Source organism: Pangasianodon hypophthalmus, chromosome 29 (assembly GCF_027358585.1).
Source record: "Pangasianodon hypophthalmus isolate fPanHyp1 chromosome 29, fPanHyp1.pri, whole genome shotgun sequence".
Taxonomy (NCBI): domain Eukaryota; kingdom Metazoa; phylum Chordata; class Actinopteri; order Siluriformes; family Pangasiidae; genus Pangasianodon; species Pangasianodon hypophthalmus.
This window is the reverse complement of record NC_069738.1, coordinates 5,286,724-5,313,264: the sequence shown is the minus strand read 5'-3', so window position 1 is coordinate 5,313,264 and position 26,541 is coordinate 5,286,724. Positions and strand designations below refer to the sequence as shown.

Genomic DNA, 26,541 nt, shown 5'->3' with positions numbered 1-26,541 from the left:
CATCACTGGACCAGAGCGGAGACAGGCGGCTGCGCGTGCGCGTTCCCATGCGCGTTCCCGTGCGCGTCCTCGAGCAGCGCGCGTCCTGGGGAAACAGAGCGCTCGCGGTGCGGGAGTGCGCTCAGTCAGGCTCATCCAGCATCCAAATCAAAACATAATAAATACTACAGCATAAATATATTCATGGACGTGAACTAGGGAGCGGGATTAGTTTTTTTTTCTTTTTTTTATCCTTTACTTTTTATTTATTTGTTTTGGATTTGCTGAACGCAGTCTTCTAAAATGGCTGAGATAGCGAGTCTGAGCCCTACCTACGGTAAGATCCAGCCCAGGTTTCAATTTCTGAGGATGATGATGCTCTTTAACACTGCTTATAAAATCAGTCAATCAATAAATATATAATAATTATAATAATAATAATAATTATTGTTGTTGTTAATAATAATAATAATAATGATGATAATAATAATACCATTCATAATAATAATAATAATAATAATAATAATAATAATAATAATAATAATAATTTTTATAATTTTATTGTTGTTGTTGTTGTTGTTGTTGTTATTATTATTATTATTATTATTATTATTAAAGGCTGCTTGGTTAGAACAGCTTGTCCAGTGAGCCTTATTTTATATTTTATTCATTTCTAAATCTGCCATTAAACTGACTTACAGAGCTGAGGTGTGTGTGTGTGTGTGTGTGTTTGTCTTTTTTAAAAGAAGCCTAATATAACATAAGATTGCATTGTGTATCTAGACACAGTTATGAGGAGATTGTGTTGTGAAATGTGTATGATGCCTCTGTGTTTGTGTTTGTGTTTGTGTGTGTGTGTGTGTCAAGCTTATTACTTGAATTCCTCATTCCTTGAATATTTGAAACATTTTAACAGAGCTGTGTTAGATGCTGAGGTCTGGTGGCTTTTAAGTGTTATGCTGAATAGTGAGATTATATCTGCAGATCTGAGGCACTAAGTGCACTGCACTGAGTGTGTGTGTGTGTGTGTGTGTGTGTGTGTGTGTTTAAAGGGCTGGCCCGATGACGTCATGTTGCTTCCAGGCTGCTGCACACAACACACAATCTTTAAAATCTCTGTTTAATAATAATAATAATAATACTAATGATAATTATAATAATAATCATCTTGCACATTTTTCCTTGTATAGGAAAGTTGCCAAATTCACTACTGTATTGTTTTGTAACTCTGGTTCAGGAAACACTAGGCGACCCATCACACTGTGCAGATAGACAGATAGACAGATAGATAGATAGATAGATAGAGCATAGATATGCTTATCTTCATAGATATATTTTATAGATAAAATTATCATTAAAATATATGGGTAAGAAGAGAAGCACTTTACTTAACTCTTTGTACGGAATAAACATTTGGGTGTGTGCTGTTACAGGAAAGTAATCAGTGTTGGTGTGGTGTGATGAAGCAGATCTTGAAGTGAATTATTTTTCAATAACAGCACATCCTGAAAGTGTTTATTGCTCTCATAGCACAGCAATTTGCCCACAACTCCAATTTTTTTTATTTTATCACAGAATGGAACTTCATAGTTTTTATTCTTTTATAGTTACGTTTAATGTTGTGGATCGTCCAGGAAACAACTTAAATCCTGTTATCAAGGAAGAAAGAAAGAAAGAGGTTCTAAACAGCTATAAACTGTCTCTCCCTCACCAGCCTCTCTTTTTCCTCTCTAAAACTTACTCACCATATCAACAATTAGACATTTTTCTTTGTTAAGTAAACAACGCATTTAATAAATTGTGTTATTATTAGGTTTGGATTTTGTGGCGTGTCTGACAGACAAGTCCCCGTGAATGAGCTGTTACTATAGAAACAATAACAAAATTAGAAGCAGTGCATCCTTATAAACCTGTGATTTGAATTACAGCTGAACTGTTGTCACTTCTGCGGTTATAGAAAACTAATCAATGCCTTCTGACCAATCAGAATCAAGAATACAACAGCGCTGTGGTGTAATTTATATAATTTATATATTTATACATATATATAAAAATTAGTGTATATCATAAGCTTTATGAACATTTATAATGGTTAAAATACACTTCTAATACTGAAGTATTTGGTGATGATTTTGTCAGTACGATACCGTAGGCGAGGAGAGGGAGACTGTGGGTGATGCGTTTCCTGACTGATGTGTGTGTGTGTGTGTGTGTGTGTGTGTGTGTGTGTGTGATGTAGACATGGCTGAGTATTTTAAGCACTACGTTTTAGAGCTGCTGTGATGTGGGAGTCGCCTGGAGGAGATATCACCAAAAAAAGGGTTTCTGCTTCTCTGAGCTTTAAAAGTTGGTTGTAAGATGGAGATGGGAAAAAAGTTTTGAAAGAACGATGATGTAAAATCTGGTAATAATCTCCAGTACGATAATATCATGACAGCTAAGTCCAGAATATAGCATAGCATCATGACATATGAATGATTCCAACTTTTGCTAAACAATTAGGACAGACATGTACAGTATTTTCTGCTCAAACAGTAAGCTGAAGCACTTTTGCAGACAAAGAAGCACTTTTACTTTGTCATATGACTTTATGTGGCGTTGTGTGGAATTTATTTGTATTAACGTGTTCACAGAAACTATTTGTCTTCGGCTTGTTCCCGGAGTTAGTGGTTATTGAATAGAAGTCTGATCACTGTTTGTCCCAGATTGAACTTAACTCATGACACAAGTCACACCACTGAGACTTTCTTTATGCTTCAGCTGTCAAACCAAATCCCGTCCAATAAAATCATATCACTATAAATCAAATGGCTTGTCTACTCTGATAATATCCTACAACATCAGTATTGATTTATCCGACTTTGACCTTGCAAGAGAAGCGAATGTCATTAGAAAAGCATGTGCTTCCTAAAGGACGAAGGCGTCTTAACTGGGCGTCTCTGACACGGAAATCTTGGATATGGTTTAGACAGAACCTTAACACACATTTCAGCTGTGTTCTTGACTGGGTTCTGTCTCACATGTCTGTGACATTGGATAAAAGATGAGTTAATGTGATGAGAATTAATTATGTGATGAGATCATGTTGAAACAGGATGAAAGCAGACTGACTGAGGATGCTGCTCTTGGTGACTCAAGTCCAGTGGTTACATCAGTATTCACGCAGGGAAAGTTACTCATATTCAGAGCCTGGTTATGCACCTGCGGAAGCTGATTTTCTGTGTGCGCCGTTCATGTTATTCAGATCACCTGCGTGTAGTTCACACCTCAGAGGTTGCCAGATTTTTTAAGAATGATGGAATGAAATAAATACTGATGGCGAATAGGTGGGTGAATGAATGTGTGGGCAGATGGATGGATGGATGGATGGATGAATGGATGAATGAAAGGGTATGTAGATAGGTAGAGAGATAAATGACTGAATGGATAGGTAACTGAATAAATATGTAGCTTGATGGATGGGGAATAGTTTGAAAGGAAGGTTAAATGAATGCACGAGTAGATGGATGATTAAATGAATAAATGATAGATGGATGATTGGGTGAGTAAATGGATGTGTGGGGAGATGGATGGATGGATGGATGGATAGATGAGTGAATGCTAGATTGGTGAAAGGCTGGGAAAATGGATATGTGAGAAGATGGTTGGATGGATGGATGAATGGGTGATTGAAAGGATGTGTAGATAGATAGATATATGAATGCATAAGTAAATGAATGAATATGTAGCTTGATGGATGGTGGATAGATGGAAGATGAATGAATGGATATGTAGGTGGGAAGTTCAATGAATGAATGAATGAATGAATGAATGAATTATGGGTGAATGGATGTGTGGGAAGATAGATGAATAGTGAATGGGAAGTGAGTAAATGAATGTTGGGAGATGGATAGATTGATGGATGGATGGACAGATTGATAGATGAATAATTAGTTGAATGAAATGATGTGTAGATGGATGGATAACTGAATGTTTAATAGATGGACGAGTGAAAGAATGTTGATGGACGGATGGTTGAATGAATTAATGGGTAAATTAATGAGTGGATGCAAGGATGATGGATGGGTGAAGGGGTGTGGATGGAAGTATTCATAGATGAATGTGTGGGTTCATGTATAAAATGGATAGATGGGTAGATGGATGGATGGATGATGGATGGAGGAGTGGGTTCAAGTATGGAATGGATGAATGGATGGATAGATGGATAGATGGATGGATCGATGGATGGATGGCTGGGTGGGGGGATGAGTACTCAGATGGATAGATGGAACAGATGGATGGCTAGATGGATGTATGCAACATATGGATGGATGGAAGGATAAAACGGATGGATGAATAGATGACTGGATGGAATAGTTTCTGTACTAAAAATGATTGCTATTAATCAGGAAGTCATACAGGCTACAGTGTGAACATATGCAGTGTGTGTGTGTGTGTGTGTGTGTGTGTTACATTCGGAAGGTGCAGTAGGGCAACAACGGGCTGAATTGTAATGTTATGACATGTGGTGTGACGGTGAGAAGCCTCTTTGTGTGTGCTGCGAGAGTGAGAGTGTGTGCCAGCGCAGAGACGCTCGCATTAGCACACGGTGTGGAGAGAGATGCAGCATGGCATTATGGGTAATCACGGTTCATCCAGGCGAAGTGTGGAATCAGATGTAGAGCGTGAAGTTGTATTGTTTTGTGCTCCATAAAAAGCAATACGAAGTGTGTAATGCTGGAGATGTTTATCATTCAGTATGGGCAAATCTCACTGTCCTGTGTCATGGAGCAATAGACCAGTGTGTGTGTGTGTGTATGTGTGTGTGTGTGTGAGGACAATGAAGGACACCATGAGTGGGCTGATGCCTCTTCAGACTCCTCCGCTCTCATCACATCCTCCGTCACCACTTCTTCTTTTCTGTCTCTTTTATGCACTCCTGTGATTCACACACTAGTGCCAGTGATGGGCAGATTGATGATGCTTTTTAATCATGGACATCCTCTTATGCACACATACACACACACACACGCTTAGTCTTCATGTCTGATTGTATATGTGGGGTCTTAAATTCAGGTGCAGGGTGTGAAAGCAGGGTGTGGCCCTGACGTTGACAGAAAGTGAACAGTGAATCCAATTAGAGTTCGTTTTTGCACTCCAGCTTCTCAGTTCTCAATCTCAGGATAAATTTATCAGTCACGAATCTGCCTGTTTCACTTTTTTTTCTTTTTTTTTTTTTTTTTTTTGCTGCTCACAGTTGTTTTGATTTGAAACAAACTATGTGCAGATTTGGTTTGGAGGAACTGTTGTTGTAGTTTATTTTTCATCCACAGAAATTTCTGGTCTATTTTTCTTTGCAAATTCAAAATAGTGCCCTATACATCCAATAGGGAGTCATTTATACCAAAGTGCTGTTGATTCGTTTTCTATAACAGCAGCTCTGGCAGAAGTTCCGGCTCTAAGACGAATTATAGGTTTATTTTAATTATAATGTGTTCGTTCTAATACATTATTGTATTTATAGCAACAACAAATTCAGGGACTTGTATGGCAGATGCTCTACATGTATGGATTTTTTAAAAAATATGGAATTGTTGATATGGTGACGTTTTCTACAATGAGAGGGAAGGAGTCTCCAGTGTCAGCTCTTTGTAACAGTCAGAGGTAAAGCTGTAATTTTCCACCATGGAAAAAGTGTTAGTTTTGGGAAGTTTTGCATTGGTATAAGAAGGAATAAAACACTTTGAACTCAGTAATGTTAATGTAGTAAAGCATGCTGTTGCCTCTTCAAGTGGGTTGTCCTTATCTAGTATATTTTTAATGATCTCATCAGCATTTTGTTTGGTGGAGGATGGGTAAAGCTTTGAAAGTCAGGCAAGGTGACCTGCTCCCTGGAAACGCTTCAATGGAAAAACAGTCTAAGTGTTTGAATCCTGCCACAGACGATAATGGTCAGGAGTCAAAGAGAGCATAATTGCACCCGCTTTCTTGAAGGACAAGACGGCCTTCCGCTCTTCCCTTTCCATCAGAGCTACTCTAGTCTATTAGCTCTCCTCCTCAAAAAGACATGACTCAGAGGAAGCGTTCATCCTAATAGAATGATAGATACAGTACACTGGGAGAAAGTAGTCAGATAATAGGTTGAGGCATCAAGTTGGAGTGAAGTAAAACATTCTCAGTGGTGTCCGTTGTCCCAGCATGCCTCCTCAAGCTTCGCCTCTGGGTCTATCCACAGTTCGATGGCGAGAAATAAAGGAAGTGAGAGAGCTTTCGGTGTTAATCAATATCTGTTCACATGAAAACAACACTATAAATAATGGAGAATCTCACACTTCGGGTGCAGGACAGAGAGCAATGAATCTGTGTCAGGATTCCTCCCGGTCCACATCCAGAGAGCCTAATGAGTCGTTTAAAAGGCAAAGTGAGTGTGAGATTGCAGAGGACTGATGAAATGGAGAGAAAGACAGAGTGAGAGTGAAGGAGTAGTTTCGATCCATCTCTCTCTCTCTCCCTAGTGGGGGTCGTATCTAGGCAGCAGGAGCAGCTGGGTTTTTAAAACACTGCCAAAACAGTGACATCATGTGCATCGACGTCTCTCAGGGAGTCGCAGTGACCGAGTGAGCACGCGAGACAGTCGGCCTTTGTGTGGGGAGAAGTTGGGTGGGGTCAAATGCGTGTGTGTGTGTGTGCGCGTGTGTGACAGAGAGAGAGAGTATCAGTGGTGGTGTTAATGGTTAGGTTCTGTTCATGTCAGAAGTGGAAATACAGTATGTTTAAAAATGTATTAATATCATTTATGTTGCTAGTAATTGCACCTGACTGAACTTTTTGTGCCTCTGACACTTTTAGACGAAGGCAGATTATGTAAAACACACTTATCAAGGCTCTTTATACAGACTTGCGTTATTTTCTTTGGAATTTTTGTCAGGGTTTTGCCCAGATGCAGCAATTTCACTGACTGATTAGCTGATTGACTTCCCATTACTGAAACACTCTTGCTCTTTATTAACAATAAAGGAAATGTTAGCCACTAGACAGACAACTAATTTACACTTAAGCATATTCCTCAGTCAAAGCGACACTTCTGTCCACCACATATTTGATAGTTGTGACACCCTGGTGGGCGGGATGGGAATGAGGAGAGTAGAGATTAGGAACAGTGTTAATTTATTCTCTGGCCACAAAAGTAAAAGAAAAGGAAACCAAAAATGAGACAATCGCCGTATCTGACTCATTGAACATATTTATTTTCATTCGCTCCACAGTACTGCAAGGGACACAGCATGTAGATAGGTTCTGGTTAATCCCTCGCAGGTGTAGCCACTCATTCATTACCCACTCATTCTCTGCGACATCTCCTCCTTACATCACGCCCCCGCTGCCACAATAGCCATTATAATAATTCTTAGAGTCTATGATATGATTTTTCTTCAGTCTATATTATGATAAATTCTACTTCCTGTGCTAGTATTGGCTAATTTTTCTGCTGTTTTGCTGTGGTTGAGAACAAATTCTTTAATCAATGGACTGAGTTTTAAGTAGAGTAGGCTTGCCTGTATTTTTTTAAACATTCTTCTTGAATAGTAGTGGCCTCTTTGACTTGGACTGACATAATGATACATATATGATTTCTTAGTCACTATATTCAGCCTTATTGTGTCTTGCTCTTCTCTTTATTATCTCCCTCCGCTGTGTGAGTGTGAAGCTCTACGTTTTGTGTCATGTTCTCCTTTATTGGCTTCTTTAAAAAGCTTCTTGTGCTGAGGTTTTACGACACATCCTGTTCTCATCAGCGCACCGATGCAGAGCTCAGCACAGAATTTCAATCAGCTCGCCCCGCCATGACCGTAATGGCACGGCTGTTACCACGGCGACCTGAGGAAGGACAGGAGGGAAGTAAAGAACAGTGTCAGAGAGATAAAGGACAGAAAAAGGAGTTGTGACAAGTAAGGAAATGGAGAAATAAAAGTGATGCAGTAAGACTGGCCAAGGGTGAAGTCAAAACAACCTTATCACCTAGCAGTGCTTTAAACAAACCAGAAGTGAACAGCAACAGCTGTAAATTAGATGTGAAATTAGCCAAGCAAGGGTGAGTTCAGCACAGCAATGTCATTTACATACATGCCTTTTTATAAGGAGGTGTCCACTAGTAAGTCACCTGTTCAGTCCATCAGTTATAAAAAAGCCAACACATTTTACTTACATGAGCCCTTTTAATAAAATCTGTTATTAAGAGCTGAGACTTAAATAGCTGGTTAGTTAGCTAACTAATTAATCTGAACTGGTTGATGAGTAAGGAATAAAACACTTCAGGGTGTGATGTTATAGGAAAATAATCAAGGACATGGTGGTGTGATATGTTTAGTTACTGTGACCACCTGAAGTTTCTTCTTACAGCATGTTCTGAAGTGTTTTATTCCTTTTATACCACAGCAATTTGCCAATAATTCCAATGATTAACGTTATTTTTGAAAACAACAATTTTTTTTTATCCATTTATGGTTGCATTTAATGTTGTGGAACATCCCAAAACAAGGTAGTTACTGTTACCACTTACACTGTAGCGGCTATAAACAGTCATTCCCTCTCCAGCCTCTCTTTTTTTCTTTCTTGAAGTCAGTAAGACAAAAAAATTGAGTTTTTGAGTCTCTCATGTTACCCAGAATCCAATAATCACAAACTGCTCTGTCTGGAAGATTTTTCGCTGATGTAAAACTTACCGACTGTTACAAAGCGCTGACACTGGAGACTCCTTCCATAAGTGTTGAATAAACATCACCTTACAGAAAATATCAAACTATCAATGATTATATGTTTTTCTTTGTTAAAGAACAACACATTTTTAAAATCGGTTTATGTGTCCTCTGTATAAGTCCCTCTGAAAGTTGTTACTATGGAAACGATGAACATTTATCTGCACTGACTGATTTTGAGTGTTTCGTCCCCTGTTTTGTTTCTGAATACAAAAATAGCATCTGACTAAAAAAAAAAAAGGGACAACATTAAACAAATTAGTCACATTATACCTGCACCTACACGGAAACTGAGCCCTTAGTCTCTTATATTTTATTGTTTCTGATATTTGATATGCGCATCTGTGTTTATTAGCATTCTGTTTAGCTCCCCATATCTCTCTTCATGAGCAACTTGACAGGTTAAACTTAATATCCTCACCCATTGATATTGTAGACGATGGTTTTAATAAGACGGACGGCGCACATCAGTGAAGCATTGAGCCCAATACAGCTGGAAGACATACATTATTGCTGTAACTACGCCATAAATATAAATACACTGCCTAAATTCGGCTGCCGGCGTTTTTATGGTAAGTGATTCACAGACAGATCGCTCTTCATTGGGCACTGGGAGTGATCATAAAGAGAACTGCTGCTCTCAGCATCCGTCCCATTAAACAGCATTAACATCCGCCCTAAAAGACACGAAACAGCTCGGAGTGTTATGCATGCAGTCTCACGCCGGAGCACAGAGCCTTTTTCAGTTGTGCTCTAAAGAAAGAAATACAGAAATGTTTGAGGTTGTTAAGGTTAACGGAACTGTTTGGATAAAAATTAAATGCACACAATCTTACTCCAGGTGTAGTGTCTGAGGTTTGCTTCTAGTTTTGCACAATTAATAAAAGCTTCTAGCCACCAGTTTAGCATCATGCAGACTGCATGTTTAACTCATCACATGTGGGATGAGATGCGTTTTGTGTAACTAAGGGAGAACGTTGAACTGAAATGACACACTCATGCGTGTAGGCGACTGTGTAACCTCTCTGTCACACATATAACTAGGTCAGACGCTCACACTCTCACGCTCGGGTCACTGCCAATGATTTCTGCCAGTGTACAAAAATGCCAACTTTTACTAGATATTAAACCAGTTACACAAATATTAAACTAGCTAGAGTAATAGATATTGTTATTGTACAACATTTAGACACACAATCTGATGAGTTTACTACTTTATTAAAAAGAAATCCTATCCTTTTTAATGTAGGTATGTAAATGTAAACTATATGTGTATATACTGTAAAATGACATTTATCTGGGAGGATTATGGATTGTGGAGAAGTGTGTATAGTTTAATTTTAGTTATGTTTAGGTTTGTATAGTAAGTGTAAATAGTTTAAAATATAGTTATAATAGTTTACTGGACAGCTTTAGTGTATTTTGGAGTGTTTTATGTTAGCTGGCACAGTTGTGGTATATTTTTTATTCTTGTATGTTAGCTATGAGAGTGTGGTATTAGCCTGGATTATTGTAGATTAGCTTGGAGTGTGGTGTGTTAGCTTGGAATATTGTATACGTTAGTTTGGAGTGTGGTGTATTAGCTTGGAATATCGTAAATTAGTTTGGTGTATGGTGTGTTAGTTTGAAGTGTTGTATGTTAGTTTGGAGTGTGGTGTTAGTTTGGAATATTGTATGTTAGTTTGGAGTGTTGTGTATTAGCTTGGAATATTGTATATGTTACTTTGGAGTGTGGCGTATTAGCTTGGAATATCGTATGTTAATTTGGAGTGTAGTGTGTTAGCTTGGAATATTGTATTCATTAGTTTGGAGTGTGGTGTATTAGCTTGGTGTGTGGTGTATTAGCTTGGAATATTGTATGTTAATTTGGAGTGTAGTGTGTTAGCTTGGAATATTGTATTCATTAGTTTGGAGTGTGGTGTATTAGCTTGGTGTGTGGTGTATTAGCTTGGAATATTGTATGTTAATTTGGAGTGTAGTGTGTTAGCTTGGAATATTGTATTCGTTAGTTTGGAGTGTGGTGTATTAGCTTGGAATATCATATGTTAATTTGGAGTGTGGTGTATTAGCTTGGTGTGTGGTGTATTAGCTTGGAAGATTGTATTCGTTAGTTTGGAGTGTGGTGTATTAGCTTGGTGTGTGGTGTATTAGCTTGGAAGATTGTACGTTAATTTGGAGTGTGGTGTATTAGCTTGGGATACTGTATGTTAATTTGGAGTGTAGTGTATTAGCTTGGAGTGTTGTAGGTTAGCTTGGTGTGTGGTGTGTTAGTTTGGAGTGTTGTACATTATTTTGGAGTGTGCTGTGTTAGCTTGGGATACTGTATGTTAATTTGGAGTGTGGTGTATTAGCTTGGGATACTGTATGTTAATTTGGAGTGTGGTGTATTAGCATGGTGTATTATCAATTGGCCTGGACTGTTAAGGTTTAAGTGCTCTGGGTTAGCTTAGCGTATTCCAGGCTAGCTGGGCATGCTTTATGTTAGCTTGCACAGGTGTCATTTATTGTAAGTGTTGTAAGCTAGCTTGGCCTGTTGTAGCTGCATTAGTGCCAGTGTGGATTATCATTAAGGTTTGACTGATATCAGTAAAAAAAAATGTAACCAACCAAAGGACAAGAAAGGAATAGGAAAAAAAACAACCAAAAAGAAAGTAAGATATATTTCCCTACAGACATCTAAACTGTACACCAATACACAAGTTTACTAGCTGGGTTAGCTAAAGTGCTTTTGTTTCCATTTTTTTGTTGAAATGGAACATTATTACTTTCTTGCAGTGGAACACTCGAGGTTGTGTATTATGGAAAATAACATCATGGCTGTGATGATCTGCTTAGCTTCAGCTTGTGACTGTGACCAGATCAGAACCTGTGAAGTTATTATTTATAATAACTTACCAACTCCTGCACATATTGTATTATATGTATATATTAATTAATTTATATATCATATATGTTACATAAATATATTATTATAAATATATTATTAATACATATATAATATATATTTCACCTCTATTTCTTTCTCTCTCTAATACAGAGGTGTCCCCGGTCTTGGCGGGATTTCTTGGTGCGGGTGTTCTGGTCGTCACGGTGACGGTGGCCATCTTCCTATGGACGTGCTGCCAGCGTCAGTATCGCAGAATGACGTTTAAGTTAAGCAACGGCCCGTTTGACTCTCCCACCGACCCACCGTTAAAGTTCATCCACATGCTCAAGGGCATCAGCATCTACCCCGAGACCCTCAGCAACGCCAACAAGATCATACGAGTGGGCCGGAGGTCATCCTCACGGCAACGGAGTAACGATTCTGACGTTGAGGGTCATGCGCATTTGCAAATGAACCACCTGGTACCCCCAAAGTTGGAGCGAGCGCTGCCAATCCGGGCCGATTACTGCTGTTCCGAGAGCAGCAGCTGCGAATCGGCCAGTAAGACCCCGACTCCATTCAGCCTCGACTCGCCCTCATTAGGCACCCTAGATCTCGCCATTGACTACAACTTCCCCAAAAAGGCGCTGGTGGTGACGATTGTAGGTGCACGAGGTCTCCCAGCCATTAATGAGCAGATGGGCAGCTCAGACCCCTATGTGAAGATGAGCATCCTGCCCGAGAAGAAGCACCATGTAAAGACCCGTGTGATGAGGAAGACCCTGGAGCCATCGTTCGACGAGACGTTCACCTTCTATGGTGTTTCCTTCAGCGCACTGGCTGACCTTACACTGCATTTCCTGGTGCTGAGCTTCGACCGCTTTGCCCGTGATGACGTAATCGGAGAAGCATTGGTGTCGCTGTCGGGCGTCGAGCTTAGCGCAGGCAAAGTGCACATCAGCCAGCAGATCACCAAGAGGAACGTACAGGTGAGAACGCAGAGAGAGACAATGACACTAGTGCAATCGGTTAGTGATTCGATGTACCTAGGAGTGATGTACAGAAGCTTAAAAACTGAAGTTGTATGTTAGCTTGGACTGTTGTATGTTAGCTTTAAAACTGTAGTTAAATTTGGAGTGAGATATATGAGTTTGAGGAGTTCGAGGTTAGCTTGGAGCATTATGTGGCATTACTTTGTAGTTTACTTTGGAGTATTATGGGTTAGTCTAGAGTGTTATATATTAACTTGAACTGTTGTGGTGTTTTTTGAGCCATTGCATATGTGGCACTTTGTAGTTTATATCGGAGTTGTCATGTATAGTGTTGTATATGTTATATTGTAATATTGGAGTAAACACTGTGAGGCGCTACTGCATTACTATCTTTATATGAGAACGTCACACGAGTAAAGATCATCAGTTCAACCACATGTGGTCGTTTGTTAACATATACATTACAGGAGTGTTGTTTATATTGGATCATTGTAGTGTATATTGGCATGAAGCTGTTTATATTGTAATGTTGTATTTAATATTGGGGTGCGGTAGTTTAGCTTAGAATGTTTTAGTTTGTAAAGAAATGTTGGAGTTTACACTGGAGTTTATATCGTATTTAGGCTCGCTGTTGTAGTTTATGTTGGAGAAATGTATTTCATCTACATTGAAATGTTGTAGTTAAACTCAATGTTGTTGTAGTTTGGCTTGCTCTTGTTATAGTTTATGTTGGAGTAATGTAGTTTAGCTTGGAACGTGGGAGTTTACTTTGGCATGTCTATAGTGGAATGTTGTAGTTTATATCGGCATGTTGTAGTTTCGTTTAGAATGTTGCGTTTTTAGCTTAGAGTGTTGTAGGTTATATTGGAGTGTTGCAATGTTGGAAAGTTGTATTTAATATTGGGATGCTGTAGCTTAGCTTTGAATGTTGTAGTTTGTATAGAAACATTGTAGTTTGCTTTGAAATGTTGTAGTTTAACTTTATATTGTTATAGTTTGGCTTGGTATTCCTTTAGTTTATACTGGAGTGATGTAGTTTAGCTTGGAGTGTTGTAGTTTATATTGGAATTTTTGTTTATACTGGAGCAATTTCATTTAGCTTAGAATGCTGAATTTTAGCTTCGAATGTTGTTTATATTGGAGAATTGCAGTTTATAATGGAATAATGTAGTTTAGCTTGGTATTACATGTATATGTAGTTTGACATGTAATTGTTGTAGTTTATATTTGAGTGATGTTTATTTTGGAGTGTTTATATTGAACTGTTGTAGTTTAGCTCAGAACTGTAGCATGCTATAGTTGGTGTTTACATTGGGATGTTGTAGTTTATATTGGCTTGTAATAGTTATGCTTGGAATGTTGTAGCTTGGTTTGGTATGTTGTAGTTTATATTGTAATGTTTTGATTTAGCTTGGAATGTCGTAATTTAGCTGGGGAAGTTGTAGTTTATATTGTAATGTTTTGATTTAGCTTGGAATGTCGTAATTTAGCTGGGGAAGTTGTAGTTTATATTGTAATGTTTTGATTTAGCTTGGAATGTTGTAGCTTGACTTGGCATGTTGTCAAGGGTTTTGGGGGGTGTTTGATGTTTGTTTAGAAATGTTGCTGTTTATTTTGTAACATTATATTCAAGCTTGGATCACTGTAGCTTAATTCTGACTGATGTGTTTTATTTTGCAGTGTTGTAATTTGGCCTGGATGGATGTATTTTTTTTGTCAGTTTTCCTAAAGAATTGCATTGAATTTTGTTTTGGAACATTGTAGGTTTAAACGATTGTCGTTAATTTTGAAGAGCTGTAGATTAGCTTGGACTGCTGTCAGTTTAGTTGGAGAATGGGACATTAGCTTGCAGTGATGTAGTTTAGCTGTACAAGGCAATAGGTAGACAGCTAATGGAAAAAACTGAAAGGAAAAAGGATATGAATGTAAAAAAGGAGACAAAATCTTGGTTAGGATTTACTGAAGTAACATTTACGGAAAATGAATGTAATGGGAAAAAAAGAATGTAAGAGAAGACAGGGAACATTACTGTTCTGTACTGAAGGTAGTTTTTGTACATTGTTCTTGTATTACAGTCGACAAACTATTAGCATTTTTTATTGTCCACTGTACATTATTGTCATGGGTATGTGTGGATGTGAACAGGATGATGACAGAGAGTCAGTCAGGCAGATGACGATGCAGGATGAGCTAATGGAGGAAAGAAGTCTCTGGAGAGAAATGTTTTAAAATAGCGTTTGATGGATGTGAGGAAAAGAAAACGGCGTAGGACTGAGAGAGATAATTATTGATTTTTCAGAGCAGTTAGCAGCATGTTAAGAGTCGCTATAATAAATGCTTACGTAATTAAATATGCATGAAGAGACTTTATCCATTATGTTTACAACCTTTCAATAGAGTTAAATTATGGCATATATAATATAAATCATTCTATAAATTAATATATTAATGTTAAATTATGCCATATTTTTTCAAAAACACGCACAGCAGAGTGAATGCTATCCTGATCTACGTGCGTTCTTACTGGTATCTGCGCACACACAGCAGTGAGGCAGAGCTGCGTAACTGATGAGAGTGTGTATTGATCGAGGTTCTTTTAAGCAGTATTACTGTAAGGAGAGGGAGTGTGTGTCCATAAAGGTGTGTATTATATCTGGATTTGGAGGACATCTGAGCCTCCATCCGGAAGCCAGTACTTAAATCAGTAGACGTAACTTTTACACAAGTGCACGTATACACACACACACACACACACACACACACACACACAAAGCATAAATACAGCCATTCCTTCCATCGCTGTCAGAGAAAATAATGTATTGACAACCAGATTTTTGCTTCATCTTATGGCCTGATCGCTCTTACGTAACAAGCAATCAGTGCCAGAGGTTTTAACTGTCACCCAAGAGCATCATGGGAGATTAGCTGTCATCTTCAGTAAAACCATTGCATCATGGAGGATGTAGTCTATAATCCCATCATCTGGTGCTACGGGTTGTTCGGGAACTGTGGACCGCAAAAGGCTCTTATTTGCAGGCATATAAGGTCATGAATCAGCTATACAAACACGCACACACCCAGTATGAGATTTGTTAGTATGTGTGTGTGTGGTTGTGTGTGTAGGTATGTGTATGTTGGTTCAGATGGGCTTAAGCTAAAGCCTTAGTCAATGCTACACAGATCGAATGGTCACAAAACCAAGTGAGGAGAATTGTAACTAAATATTATAAATAAAATCATAACAGCGACACAAAATGTGGGATAACAAATCGAAATGTCCATAATGTTCCCTTTTACCTCACTGAGAAGCTTTAACTGGAATGTTCCTTTGTTAGATTTAAAGCTAGGGGTGGGCGATATGGCAAAAACATATCATAATTCTCAAAAGCATTTCCATGATACACAAAAAAAAAAAAACTGCCAGCAATACTGTAAGGGTCCATTTAAAAAAAAAAAATGCTTGACGTTTTATATAATATCTACAAATATTTAGCACTGAAAAGGAGAAAAAATTAAAATCTGTAAAACATTTTAACATCAAATTTGCAGTTTCTAGTCAGTTTGAAATTAGATTTTTTTCAAAAAAAATTTTAAATTATATTTATAAAAAAAATCACGACATCCATGATATCTCAGAAAAGCATATTGTGACAAAATTTACAAAGATATTGATATTATATTGTCTTATCGCCAAGTCGTAGGTAAAGGTGCAATTTTCTGTCAAAATGAGCTTTGCAGTTTTCTCCTTTAACCCAAATGTATTAAATTTTTCTGTCGTTTTTGTTTCTTTAATTTTGCACTGCAGCTACATAGCTAACAAGCTAACATGAAGATTGTAGCTGCCAGTTTAGCATCATTCATGCTACATGCCTGAATCAACACACACACACACACACACCTCAAAAGCCATGGTTTGGAAATACTATCAGTACATAAACAATTTCATAAAATAGCAGAATAAGACCATATTGTAAATGTAGGTTCGTACATACAGACGGTTGACGAATGAAAGGAAAAACCTGAATAAACGAGTGCATAAACACAAGAGGTGATTCCTCAGGACTGCTCAGCTAGCTAGTGTTTGGTTCCAATTGTCCCCTTAGTTAGAAGCGTCACTGCAAATCAATACAAAGCTCTTCACCTTTATGATGAAACATTTCTGTCTAGATGGGCGTGGTCTCTTCCAGGATGACTCCGCGTCCATCCAGATGGTACTGAATGGTTTGTTGAGGATGAAAATGATGTAAATCATATGCTATAACCTTGACATGGCAGATCTCAACCCTCTTGAACACGTATGAGAGATTTTGGAGTGACGTGTTAGACAGTGCTCTCCATCACCAGTACAACACCAACTAAAGGAATTTTTTTTTGAAAGGGTGTGTTCTTCATCGCTCCAGTACAGTTCCAGTGACTTGTAGAGTTTATGCTGAGGCATATTGAAGCTGTTCTGTTGGCTTGCGCTGGTCGAATAACACACTTTCTGTTGGTTTGTGTATATATAAGATGGTTGGTATCATCTCAAGATGGCGGATATTACTGTTTTTAGCTCTCGACGTCCTTTTATTCATAGCCGGAGGTGAGTGTGAGGTGCAGTACTAAACTGGTTCCTCCGTCTGTAATCTGGATGAAACCATAATAAGAAATCTTATCTTTAGATGAAACAGAGAGCAGAGGGAGTAGATTCTGAAGACAGATGGAGCAGAGACGGTTATGTGATTCTGAACAGGAAGGCGGGACTGCAGCATTCTGCAAAGCTGCACATTAATCTCAGTGGAGGATTTCTGCGAGAGAAAGCGACGAAAGAATGAAGCGTGCTTTTTTAAATCAGACAAGCAAGTTATTATGCTAGACTGAATTAGGATGAATAATAATAACATTATTGCTTGAAATTTAGTGATTACTAAATTTCATACCACAGCACCTTTGAATTCTCGACTCTGATTGGCCAGAAGGTGTTGATTACATTTCTATCTGGTTTATATTATATTATATTTATATATTTATATTAAAACATTAGGCCATTGTTTCTCATTCACAGGGACTTGTATGGCAGAGACGCTATATAATCTAAGGCTAATAATAAAAAGATTATATTTAACAAAGAAAAACGTATAACTGTTGATGCAGCCCTGTCAATCAAACATGCTAAATAGAATATTAGGCCACGCCCACACCAGCGTCAGCCCGGTCTGATCAGCGAATTAAGCTGAAGTTTATGCAGGTTTTATCTGAACTGTTGATCCCTGTCAGACAAACGTAAAAAGAAACATGAATTAAAACAAGTAATACATTAATTACATAAACATTTATGAGAAAAATGACAGGATGTGCCTATTACATCATTCCAAATGAAGCTTATTCCTCTCCAAACAAAGAAAGAAATATGATCTTTTTAATATAACACTCGTGTTTGGTGTAATATAGACATTTTTAAATATTTTATACCATATTCCTCGGATGTTGGTTTCTGGTTGGGACAAGAAACACTTAAAATGTGCCTATAAAACCCTTAATGCCACTTATCGTGATTACAAGAAATAAAATCATAGTTCTGCTCTTTTTACTCTTTTTTTAATGCTGTACTCTCTGTGTTAGCAATATCTGTCACAGAATAATGATAATATTAGTATAGCATACATGGTTTATAGAGCAGGGTGATATGATGATATAATATTACAATTTTCACCATACAGTGTTCAGAGATATTCTGGATATTGCAATATCTTTTTATAGCATTTATTCATTTTTAATGAATATTACATTTCTGTTGTTAATTTTGTGTCTTTAAAATTGTAAAATGTTAATGTTTTGTTGTTTTTTTTTCTCCGTTCATACGTTAAAGCATCTAAAGATACAGGTTTCGATACAGCACTATTGTTTTGCTGGCAGATGTTAGCAAACATAGTGTATCATGAATCATAGAAATGTCTTTAAGTACCACAGCACAATGTTTCTGTTATATCGCTCACCCGTAGCGGTTCATTTGATCTACAGTGGGATCATTCAGACAGTGTAGAAATAATTCTGTAGCTAAGTAATTCTACACCTACACCTGACCCTGACCTTAACCTCAATAACCAAACTCTTTCAAATAAAAGCCGGACTTTTTGTAAATGTTTTCTACATGGACACCAGACAACTCTTCTGACAAGGTTAAGTCCGTCACACTTTCCCTTTGTTATGAGGACATTTAGTTCCCGTGTAAAGATCAAAACAGAGAGAAAGTGTCTGTTTCACGTTCAAGATCGGCTCCAGGCTGCCTCCCACGGTCAGTCGCCATGGTGATAACCAGAAGTAGCACTGGAGTCCTCAAAATAAAGAGAGAGAGAGAGAGAGAGAGAGAGATGAAGAGGATGGAGGAAGAAGGAGGAGTAAAGAGAGAGAGAGGAAGAGGATTGACTACATACAGAGAGAGAAGGAGGGAAAAGAGCAATAAAGAGGGAAGAGATAAAGAGAATGGACTAAACACAGAGAGAAGGAGAGATGAAGAGCAAGAGGAAAAAGAGAGAGAGAGAGAGAGAAAATGAAGAGAGTGGAATAAATAGAGAGACAAGGTGGAAGAGAGAGGGGGGATGAACTAAATAGAGAGCAATGCAGACAGAGAAAGAGAGAGAGTGTGTGTGTGTGTCAGGAAACCTTTTTATTGTGTCTTTTGAGAATGTGGACTAGGTGAACAAACTCTCACACTCCAATATTCCGTAACTAGGCATGATTCTAGGCACTTTGGTCTATGGTGCCTGACCTCTGACCTCTGACCTCTGTTCCTGCAGTGCGGGAGACGTGGTGAGCTGCTGGTGTCTCTGTCCTACCATCCAGCCACACACAGACTGAACGTAGTGGTGCTCAAAGCCAAACATCTTCCTACCATGGACATCACCAGCCTGCCAGGCAGTGAGTACACCCACACACACACACACACACACACACACACACACAGACACTGACCTCACTGACTATTCTTCTCCTCTCACTTCCTCTCTCAGACCCGTACGTGAAGGTAAACGTGTTCTACGGCCGCAGACGCATCGCCAAGAAGAAGACGCACGTGAAGAAGTGCACACTGGAGCCTGTCTTTAACGAGTCGTTCGTTTACGACGTGCCCGCAGAGCTCATGGCCGACATCTCTGTCGAGTTCCTGCTCATCGACTTCGACCGCACCACCAAGAACGCCGTCGTGGGCCGTCTGGTGCTGGGGGGTCAGAGCCCGACGCCGTCTGGCGTCACACACTGGAGGGAAGTGTGCGACAACCCGCGGCGGCAGATCGCCAAGTGGCACAACCTGTCCGAGTTCTAACAGTCTACATCACTTTCCCTTGATCCCTTGACGATAAAGATAGCAACCCATCTGTTACCCTTCTCTCATGTAGGTGTATCCTAGCCTGTGTGTGTGTGTGTGTGTGTGTGTGTGTGTGTGTGGCTGTCCGGAAGCGGCCTGAAGACCGTAATTGGGCCCTGCCGTTACACAAGGCATGATTTTACTTGAACAGCGCCTGCGGTTCATTCGACAGGAGGCTGCCTATGTAGGCTCCATTTTCCTGCAGCGCATGTGCTCCTATGTGGAAGATAGACTTGAGGACCGCTGTCTACCAAGGTCCCTTATTTTGGACAATTGAAGAAAAACATGGCAGACTAATTCAATCTGTCTCTCCGATAAAATATTATGATCGCACCATAACCTGTGATAAAACGTAAAGCAGTTATTACGAATAATTATTATGATCTAAAAGCCTACTTTGGCGAAGATTTAGAAGAATCACAAAGGACGTCCTCTAATTAAATGAATTCGGCTTTGCAAAAAAAAAAAAAAAAAAAAACAGAACGATTATCTCCAAATATTCATCTGTTCAGGTTGTAACCACTTGCTGATGAAGAAGAAGCTACACCTTTCAGGAGCACTTGGATCCATTGAGAAGTTGACATCAGGACATCAAGTCTCCTAAATGTCCATTATTTTGGACACAAGCAATGATGGAGCGATGAAATTCTGTGGTTTGGTTAGAATGAATTATTATGAGTTATGTAAACTGCACACATCAGTTCATGAGTCACATGGCTTTTGTATTTATGCTAATTGCCTTGAGTGGGCTACAGATTTAGATTCATTCAGACTATAAACACCTTTTTTTCAATGAGCTAGCACAAATGTTATTGCTAATAAGAAAGCTTAACCTTTAAATCACACTGAATCCTGATGTGAATAAATAATTTCTCACAGATGTTATGGCAACTTTAGCAAAAATCCACAAAAAAGCAATGGACAGGGTTGAATAATGGTAAATAAACCACAGAGGCTGATTAAGATCCATAATAACCAGTGCTAATGGGATAAATCATAGCCAAAACACAAAGTGGGCGTGTTTTGGGAGATTTAAAAACAATAGTTGCGTGAATTACGTCACATGCAGCACTCAAGCAGGAAACAGTATATAAATTGGATTTTTGCGTGTGCTGTTTGTTCTTGATAGTTACGACGAGTACAGATCTCTAAGAGACTCTTCAGAAGAGTCAAACTGAAACTTGAACTTAACGCACATAATTGTGCATCAAGCATAACGCTCTTTAAAGTAAGATGCTAGCACAAAGTAAAAGAGTGTGTGTGCCATTCATGGGGTACAGTATGTCTGAATGAAAACCTTTTCACAGTCTCTATTTTAATGCTGTTGGCATCGTAGATGTAAACGCACTGTGAAACCCACAGCAAGTCATTCATTTTAGAAACGTTATGATCATTTAGAGATGAGGCATAATGAGGCATAATCTCGAAAAACTTTCTCGTAAATTGTATAATTTTGTTTAAAAATGGACAAAACGTGCTTCCGCAAATTTAATACCTGCCCTTCAGTCGTATTTTCCCAAGCAATTGGGACTTCCAGGTTTATTCAATCACATTGTGGGTGCTAACTTAATATGTTTGCATTGACTCCTCCCTGTATTTTATAGACTTTTCGGTAGAAACGCTCCAAATTGCTCATTAATTAAAGCAAACGTTTAAAAATGATGTTGCTCATGTGTAAGACTCAGCTTATCAACTTTGATAACACAAAGCACTAGTTTACTAGTTTACTAACTTGGCTAGCTGTTTGCGATGGCAGGAGGACATGGGGGTGTTTTTAATTTGCATGCTCATGAATATTCATAGTTCCTGGCATTTTTTTAATGACAGTAAAGGTGTAAAGATGTTCCTAGGCCATTTTAGTAGTTTCTTTGGCCTTTATTAATCGATACAGATTTTCATACATCATGGGCACTTGAATATGGATAAAAATATTAAAGATTGCATTTTTTTCAGTTGAAGAGATTTTCCGACACACTAGATTTGGCTTTGCGCTTTATGTAACGTGTAAAGAAAATAAAAAGGACAACCCGGAGAAAAGTGTGCGATCTTTCCAGTTAGCCATGTTGTACATAGCGGAGTTTCCCGTAATTCCTCCAAAACTGTTGCTGTTAATTATGAATACGTGTGTATTTTTAACGAACTCTTTACTTCTTTGCCTGCTTTTCCTATTATAGCAAAATATGTATAAAGTGTATCATAAGAGGCTCACGTTTCTGTAACGTAAAGTTTTGTTTTTATCTTACAGAAGCTACATATCTCTATAGATTCACCCTTAAACTCAAACGATGACCTTTTAATGCACATAGCCGTAATATTCCACCCTTCCTGGATGAAAAAAAGTGAGAAATATGCAGATATTTGCACTTTACGATATTGTTTTGTAATTGTAGAAAAGAAAAAATATATATATATGGAGAGAACCAAATAGCTGTGATGAAATTTATGTCCCATTTGAAAGAAACATACAGAATATAATGTTCATATAACGCTCATCCACTCATCCAGGGCTCTGATTGGTGGAAAATTTCCCCCGGCATTTACATCACAGCGTGTGATTGATATACGGGGGTAGGGATGTGTGAAATGGTGTAAACTGATAGGGTGAACTTTAGGACAGCATTATAAGTAGATGATAGGTGTTGTCCTCTTGCTCTGTCTTTTCCCCTGTCAATTAGAACGGCGCTAGCCAATCAGAGGCGTCCGATAGCTCGTGTTCAGTATAGAGCAGGTCCTGCTCTCCTGAGTGCTGACTTTAAATGTCTCTGAGGAAGCATCGTCAGGGCTGATTTATATTTGTCCTTTAATATATCCGTGTTGAGACTCAAATAATCAGTGACCATGTGGTGTGGTGCATTACTACCCTGAAGTTGATTATTTTCCTATGACGTCCTGCACTTCCTGGAGTGTTTTATTCCTCTTATACCATGGCAGTTTGCCAGCACTAACAATTTTTTTGTTTATTTAAGATTGTCATAGTTTTTATCCATTTTCAGTTATGTCTAACAGCTACAAAATGTTAGTTTCCTCACCAGACTCTCTTGAAGTTAATAAGACAAAAAAACAAACAAACAAACAAAGAAAAACGCAGCTTGTGATGTTACGGAGAGCATAATGTACTGAAGACTTTCCTGTGGAGGAAAACCTCTGACACTGGAGACTGTTAAACAGACGTCTCATTTCACCATATCAACCATTATTCGTATGTCTTTCTTTGTTAAATAACAACACACTTTTTGATCTGTTTATTCTTAAACAATGCGAAACAGTATGAACAGCTAAACTCCTCTTTATCACATCCATTTTTACTTTACTTCTATTTCCCCTCATTTCTGTTTGCTACAGTAAAGTGTGACCCTTCCTTCTTTCTTCTTCTTCTTTCTAGAGACGTATAAATCAGCCCTTTGCTCTTTCAGGTCATGTGACAGCTAGCGGGTGACTCGATTAGATAAACGGGAAAGAAATCTTCAAATATTATGTTATTATGTTATTTCCAAATTTCCCACTCCTATCTGGATGACTGAAAATCTTTACAGATATGACCATCTGTCCCACACACACACACACACACACACACACACATCCTGATTTTCACATAACCTTCTCTAAATTTGTCTATTGACCTTGTTTGTTCTTTTAGTCATCGTCTCATAGGAATGTCTCAGACATGCTGAATTTAACAGCGATGATGGTGATGAAACACACTGGCTCCCACACAGAGACTTACACACATGGGCCCAGTGATAGTCAGACCTGTGTGTGTGTGTGTGTGTATGTGTGTGTGGGGAGGGGGGCAGAGTAGAGAAGCAGGAGGTGGCTCATATCTGCACTCATTAATTAAATGCACGTTCGCGTTAATTACATTAATTTCAGTCGGCTCGTTCCTACGTCTTCAGCTGCAATTTCATTTCTCGCTCTGTTACTCCTCGAGCGACATACAGCCAGAAATCACATCGAGGCTGACAGCTGACCTTTTGGATAGCGACTGAGAGAAATAACAACTAGCTAATTAGCTCATAAGCAAAATCATCGACCTGTGAGAGACCACTCATTGTACAGTCAGAAGTATTGGCACCCTTCATGAAAAATAAGCAAAAGTGAATGTATAAAATCAGGAAATGATATTTTGGACAATTTTTTTTTTTTTTTTTTTTTAAACTGTTTTCTCAAGTAGTGTAATTTTTCTGGCTTCAAATTTCTTGGCACCTTTTATATTTGTCAGGAATGGTGCAATAATTCAAGAGTTGACTGTATGTGAATTTAGCTATTTATATGTTATTACTTTAATGATGACCACTCAGTATAACACGTTTTATTCCTTTAATTTGTCGCCTGTATGTGACATTTTTAATTGTAAACTAAGGCAATGTAGATTTTTTAAGGATTAAATAATATCTTTTTCAATCATTTCAGTCTACCATATAAGTAAAACAACCAATGATGTTGTGATGGCTCGAAACAAGGAAATACAAGCGTGTGAATGTTTTAATAAAAGAAAACGTAACTGTAACAAAGAACTGGACTGCTAGGACTGGACTACTAGAAAAACACACACAACTACGCTGGCGAAAAGAAAGAACAGACAGTGACCAAGAACATAAAACCATAAATATATGTACAGTGTGATTAACTAATAACAAGACACAGGTGAAATAGATAAAAGACTGAAAGAGATAAACTAACAAAAACCAGTGATCTAGCAGGAGAGGTGAAAAATGAAAGCAAAACAATGACAATAACACATGGAAAACTGAGAACAAGTAACAGGTAAGCAGTGCTTGCCATGCTGGGAAATGTGACGTGCGCTTAGAGGGGTTATTCATGACACGCACATCAGCTGTATATAAGCAGTGTAGTTAACCATGTGGTTGAATTCAGCCACTGAAACAGTATCTATGATGCCAGCGAGGAGCACCACAGAGAAATCAGTGCTGTCTGAAAGCTCCATCAACCTTGGCTCAGCGTTATTACTCAGAATTAGTTCCAGTTGGGGGGCGGAGCTTATTTCAGGGCTGTAAAATGTAAACGCACACTGCTAAAAATAAAGAAAACTAGTAACATCCAGTACAAGGTTGTATTATACTGTATATTGCAGTTTTTTTCTACAGTATCCTTGGAATGACATTATTATTACAGGATTAGGAGCACAAACTCCTAAAAGCTACAAAGCGCACCTTAGGACTTTCTCTCCTTACTCGTGTTTTGACACACCTTTTCAGCCTCATCACTGAAGATGATTAATATAATCGTTTCTCTTTAAGGCTATAAAGGGTTTCAGTCATCCAGATGATTTTAAATGCCTCGTAGTAGTGAGGCCAGGCAACTGGAGTTGCCCTAAGAGCTTCCATGGTACATCGATACATCAGAAACCGATTAAGAAATGTTTTCAAAATAACGCAAGTACAGGACCCTTGATGCACTACTGCTACATTTAAACATTTTCTTACACACTTGTATATGATATACTTGATTCTGCGCAGTGCATGCAGGAACGAAACAACAGGGAAAGTAAAATCTTAAACATCGTAAATAGTAATATAATATATGCTGTAATATTACGTGCTCCTCTATCACATCTCTGCTTTAGTGTAGGTTGGTGTACAGTAGCCTAAATTATACCGAAGTTTTGATTAAAAAACAAAACAAAACAAATAAAACACTTGTTTCCTTTTCTCTTTCCCATTCAGTGCACAAAGCAACCCAAATGAAAAGAAAATAATGCAAATTAAACGTTATACAATTGATATATTTTTTGCCTTGTGCATTCTTGATTCTTTGGCACACGAAGCTTGTTTATATGTGTATAAATAAATATGAGCGGTTGTAAAGTATTGCTTGTCTTAATGCACTATCTGGCAGTGGCACTTTCTGCCTTTATTTATTTATTTTTTTTGTTATTTTATATTTGAGAGTCCTGCCCCTTTCTTTCCTCTCCAAACTCCAATCTCACAGGTCTTTGCTGTCGTGTGTTGTACAGTAAATTGAGATGCAAAGCAAAATTTCATCCCAATTCAAAGATGCAAAGTTTTATGTGGCGATAAAAACGCTTCTGATGACACCCGATGTGCATAACGCTGTAATAAATCTATGCTAAACTTGTTACACTAATGCTGATGTGTACTGTATGGTGAACTGGTTAACACAATGAACATGCAAATAAAATCTAAACTGATCCACTACACCTGGGCCTTTTTCCATTTCTGCAGGTGAAGTATGCTAGATATGAAGTTAGACATTTAGATTTATTTAGCATCTGCTCTCATCCAAAATGATTAATTTATTAATGTACGACACATTGTGCATTTTAACAGTTTATTGGTTTATGGTTAGATTTTATGTTGTTGAATATCCAAGAGACAAAGTTAATTCCTGTTTTCACTTACATTATAGCTGCGATAAACAGTTATTCCCTCACCAGCTCCTATTTTTTTTTCTCTTTCTCTTGCTTGCTTGATTGGATCTCTCTCTCTCTCTCTCTCTCTCTCTCTCTCTCAAAAAAAAAAAAAATGCAGCTGGAAAGCCTAAACTCCTCTGTCCTAAAGACTTTCCTGAGCTGGGAAAGTTTGTTACAAAGCACTTACACCTGAGACTCCTTCCATAAATGTTAGATAAAGATATCCTAAAAAAAGTCACCAC

At 38.3% G+C, this 26,541-nt stretch overlaps 1 protein-coding gene across 1 annotated transcript; it reads left to right on the top strand.

Annotated features, from left to right (window-relative positions):
* Positions 1–26,084, top strand: syt11a (synaptotagmin XIa). The gene is made up of 4 exons (XM_026942104.3): positions 1–316; positions 11,749–12,566; positions 19,343–19,463; positions 19,556–26,084. The coding sequence occupies exons 1-4, from the start codon at positions 283–285 to the stop codon at positions 19,864–19,866; spliced, it is 1,284 nt and encodes a 427-aa protein (XP_026797905.1). The 5' UTR covers positions 1–282; the 3' UTR covers positions 19,867–26,084.
* The last annotated feature ends 457 nt before the right edge of the window (positions 26,085–26,541 follow it).

What these genes read in the sequence shown, in the direction of transcription:
- syt11a (XM_026942104.3), top strand. Translation starts at nt 283, where the DNA reads ATGGCTGAGATAGCGAGTCTGAGCCCTACCTACG. An exon ending in TCACCAAGAGGAACGTACAG is followed by an intron (nt 12,567 to 19,342) that starts GTGAGAACGCAG and finishes CTGTTCCTGCAG; the next exon opens with TGCGGGAGACGTGGTGAGCT. An exon ending in CATCACCAGCCTGCCAGGCA is followed by an intron (nt 19,464 to 19,555) that starts GTGAGTACACCC and finishes TTCCTCTCTCAG; the next exon opens with ACCCGTACGTGAAGGTAAAC.